The 4443-nt window shown below is 38.5% G+C and overlaps 1 protein-coding gene across 1 annotated transcript in view; it reads left to right on the top strand.

Annotated features, from left to right (window-relative positions):
* The first annotated feature begins 420 nt into the window (after nt 1-420).
* The window catches only part of copa (coatomer protein complex subunit alpha), a 19296-nt gene continuing 15273 nt past the window's right edge, over nt 421-4443 (top strand). Inside the window, exons 1-5 of the mRNA XM_015399552.1 lie at nt 421-624; nt 878-991; nt 1081-1154; nt 1282-1362; nt 3732-3808. Coding sequence (XP_015255038.1) covers nt 585-624; nt 878-991; nt 1081-1154; nt 1282-1362; nt 3732-3808 — 386 coding nt within the window. The 5' untranslated portion in view covers nt 421-584. The remainder of the gene's footprint in view (nt 625-877; nt 992-1080; nt 1155-1281; nt 1363-3731; nt 3809-4443) is intronic.

The raw sequence follows: 4443 nt of genomic DNA, 5'->3' as shown, positions 1-4443 counted from the left end.
TATATATATATATATATATATATATATATATAGATAGATAGATAGATAGATAGATAGATTAAATCTATAGGTTTGATAGTCAAATATAAATGTATTTGTTTTCTATAAATTTATTGTTCAGTGTTACATATTTTGGGAGCTGTTCATGTAGTCAGTCATTATGTGATTAATTATTCCCAGTTAATTAATCTGCTATTTGCTCTTATTTCTAAAGACTTTCTAACATCTGCCTCTTATAATCTGTGCAGGACACTGACCTCAGCACAAGAATGTCGAAAAAAAAAGATACTATAGAAAAATCAATTATAGAGTTGTTCTGCTAGTAAACTGGCGTCCAATCCTTATCCAGGGTGCAGTTCCGTGTGTTCTATTTCTATGCTCCTCCGTCGTGTAGCTTTTTACGTCACTTTCGTACCGGAAGTGAGATGTGGCTACGTGTCAGGAAAAGTCTATTCGGCTAAATGGGCGAAGGCGACCAGGCCGTCTGAGATAAACTCTGCAATAATTGAACTCTTTCTATTGCTAAATTTGGATCGATTTCTACTACGTTTGAAAATTAAAAGCTGGATATTTGAACAGCGACGATGTTAACAAAATTTGAAACAAAGTCAGCCCGTGTCAAAGGTAAGCCTGCTAACAACAGTTAGCTCATATGCTAGCCCTTAAACGGCAGACGTTGCTTTTGCCAACTGTTTTATAGATAAAAGTCAATTGTATATAAAAATGCACATGCTTTGTTTTAAGTAACAGTGTTTCTCCCTTTGTATTAGTTTGTGTAAATATTGGATGTTGCGAATTACATGCCGGCGTAGCTAACGTTAGCATAGCTGTTTGATCAGGTTATTGGTTATACTTGATGTTTTTGGGTATATTTTAGGTCTCAGCTTCCACCCCAAAAGGCCATGGGTTCTGGCAAGTTTGCACAACGGTGTCATCCAGCTGTGGGACTACCGGATGTGCACACTGATCGACAAATTTGATGAGCACGATGGTAATTTAGTGGTTGTTTTTATGTAGAGTTTATGCATTGTTTTTTTTTCTTATGGAGCTGAAATTAATTTAATGTCATATTCATTACAGGTCCCGTCAGAGGAATTGATTTCCACAAGCAGCAGCCTCTCTTTGTCTCCGGAGGAGATGACTACAAGATTAAGGTGAAGGACATGAAACACAACTAGCATGGAATATGTGCAGTGGACATGATGGATGCAGTTTATCCATTTCTGTCATTGTGTTGTTTTCCTCTGAAGCTTCTAACATTTAATGTATTTTTCCAACCAGGTGTGGAACTACAAGCTGAGACGTTGTCTCTTTACCCTTTTGGGGCACCTGGATTACATCAGGACCACCTTCTTTCATCATGTGAGTTTCTATAAAGCTTCACAACAGGCTTGGCCCTGATGTCAGCCTGTCACTATTTTTTTTGCACCAGTGGTCTTTTCCACCTGGCATTTTTAAAGACTGATTTATTGCTCTTTCACTGGTATTTACTGCTTGTTAACTGGTCCTGCTATTTGGGAGGTTTTGTATCCCTTTTAATAAAACATATTTTATGGAGTTTTCTGTTTTAAAAAAATATAGATACATGGCTTGCAAATATAAACTGTAGTTTAAGGCTGCCCCCAATTAATATTGTTTAATAGAGGTTTCATGTTATAAGATTAAAGACGACTAAGGGAGAATCAGAGCCGCAATCAATGGCAAAAGGATCCAACTCAAAATTATTCTTTGAAAATAGCATTTTAATTGTATGAGAGATTATTCCTCTATATTTTATAAAAACACATAATTTTCTAGTTGAGCTGATAAAAGGTGTTTAGATTTAGGGTTTCCTAGCAGAAAATTGCCAATGCCCAGTGGAGGGTGTCGCTAGGCTAGCCAATTGTTGGCCTAACCGTGTTTGTCAAAATGTTAAAAAGTAGACTGGAAATTTATAAATATGTAAACTATAGAGTCCTAAAAAAACAACATACTTTTTGAAATCATTTATGTTTTTCTTTAAACGATAAGATATTATACGTATTGTCTTGTCTCCTTAAACCGCAGTCGGCCTCAGCAGATGGTCGCTTACTCTGAGTCTGGTTTTATTTGAGGTCTGTTCCTGTTAAAAGGGAATTTTTCCTCTCCACTGTCGCTACAAGTATGCTTAGTGTAAGGGATTGCCTTTGAGTCAATGAGTCGATGCAATCAACTGGTTTTCCTTAGATAGAAAACGTTGAATCAATTTGACTGTATGATCTGGTTGGATTGTGTCTGTAACGTACCTTGAGATGACATGTGTCGTGAATTGACTATATATAAATAAACTGAATTTTATCGTTTGCACTCAAGTTGAATACTGATCAAGTAATCAGCCGGAGATTGTCACCAGCCCCCCCGCAACTCTGTCAGAGAAAAATGGAGAAGATGGGTGAAATAAAACAAGTTCCATATCCACATCTAAGTCTTTTTAAAATAAAACTATAAAATCGACAAGTATTGCCAGACTTTCATACGTTGGGTGATTTAAGAAACCTAGAACATAAAAAACATGATATAAGTTTAATTTTAGTGTAATATATTGTTACACTTATATGCAATTTCATCTAAAGAGCAAATGCACCATTGTCTCTCTCTCTGTAGAACAGACAGCCTATAAGTGCGTTTATCATCTTGGTTATATGTTGTAAAAATGGCTCTAATGAAAACTAAAGGCTGATTGTGTGTCGCAGTGAACGCAGATATGCCCCGCCCCTACCGCAGACGCTCTGATGCACCTCTCCAAAATTGTAGGTGACCGCAGACAGGAGGCCTCTGATTGGTCAAATCTACATCTGCTCTACACTATGAGTATTTCCTGTCTGGTACTTTACCGGCTTGTATTGTTTGTATGGCCGCCATTGCAGAATAACGACTCATGAAGATGGACCAGCTAGAAGAGCGAGGTGTGCGAGAACGCTGGGACCCTTTTTACATCCTGGATCCCCGCTCTTTTTCAATCATGTCCCTCCGTTGTCGCACAAACTTGCCCCCACTCCCTCACCGCCTCGGCCGTATCTAGACCCACAGCTAGTTTCTGATTGTCCATCTTGCATTATGGTGTGGAATAACATAGCGCTGACCACGCTTCAAAATTGGGAATAAATCAGAAATATCTTTGTAAAGCTCACTTAGACACACTGCTGATGGAGGATAAACAGCCTTTACATGATCCTTGGACTGTATGCTGGGAGTGGGTGCTTTAAGCCCAACAAAACATTTCAGAAACTGAAACTATAAAACAGAGAGATTGAATGTTGAATTTATTCTGATTGCTGATTACATGCTTTAATTCCGTTTTGCTTAAAGGAAAAGCGTGTCACAGGCACATTAAGGCAGGGTTGAAACAAATAGTTGGAGAAAAGAAGGTGCTGTACCAAGGTTTTAGTAAATGGACCACAATTCAAGACATTCAATGTAGTTAAAAAGCAATTACTGTCCAGCCGAAAAAATATTCAGGAGTGAATGAATATGATCATGGCATGAAAACAATGTAGTCATTAATCAGATCTAAATAAATAAAAATAGAAACACAAAAATGAGAGAAATGCTCATTTAAAATGAAAGATACTAGTGAGCTGTTCTAGGGCTGCTTCAGGGAAAGACTCTCTGCGGTAGAATTATGGGATTTGTTTTACTGAGGTTTCATAAATATCTCCACTGTGAGATTCATAAAGTCCATCAATCATTTCAAGGTTGCATTTTTCCTCTAGGAATATCCCTGGATTCTGAGTGCCTCAGATGATCAGACCATCCGCATCTGGAACTGGCAGTCAAGGACCTGTGTATGGTAAGAAAATTATACATGATTCTGTTATTCAGCTGTTGGGTATTAAGCTCAGACGTAGCGTTAACATGAGACAATCGGAACAACTGCTCTTTAACAAGAATTTATCTTTGAAAAAGGCTGAAATTTTCCAGACAAAACTTTTTCTTCTTATTGCTATATCAGCATAGCCTAGTAAACTAGCCCCACCCGTCAGCGGCCAAAATCTTTTTTGCCTGTGAGTGGTCTAGCCTCGATCAATGCCCCGGGCCCTAGAACCGGTGGGCCAATCACAACGCAGAGATGTTTTGAATTTTTGGATGCAAAGCAGGCGGGGTTTTAAGGGCGTGACGACAAAGCTGCACACTGCTGGAGAAAGCACAACAAGTATTGAACAGTAGCATGCACTGCGGCAGCAGCAGCTTTCAATGGAGCTCCATTGAAAGTTCAAAGTTCTCTTTTCTGTTGCTGTTGTTCAATAAAAGTAAGTTTTAAGATCATTTGAGGCGAGAATATTATACTTTAAAGCATTACTATCTGTCCCATTTACCGATTTAATGCGTAATAAAAAATAAAAAAAACAATTTCTGAAGTTGAGAGGACTGCGGCAACCAGCGGAGCTCCGATGCTAACGGCAGCCAGGGCTAACCGCAGCCCGT

Source organism: Cyprinodon variegatus, unplaced genomic scaffold (assembly GCF_000732505.1).
Source record: "Cyprinodon variegatus isolate N-32 unplaced genomic scaffold, C_variegatus-1.0 Scaffold1023, whole genome shotgun sequence".
NCBI lineage: Eukaryota > Metazoa > Chordata > Actinopteri > Cyprinodontiformes > Cyprinodontidae > Cyprinodon > Cyprinodon variegatus.
Note: the sequence above shows the minus strand (reverse complement) of the source record. Positions and strands in the feature narration are given on the sequence as shown.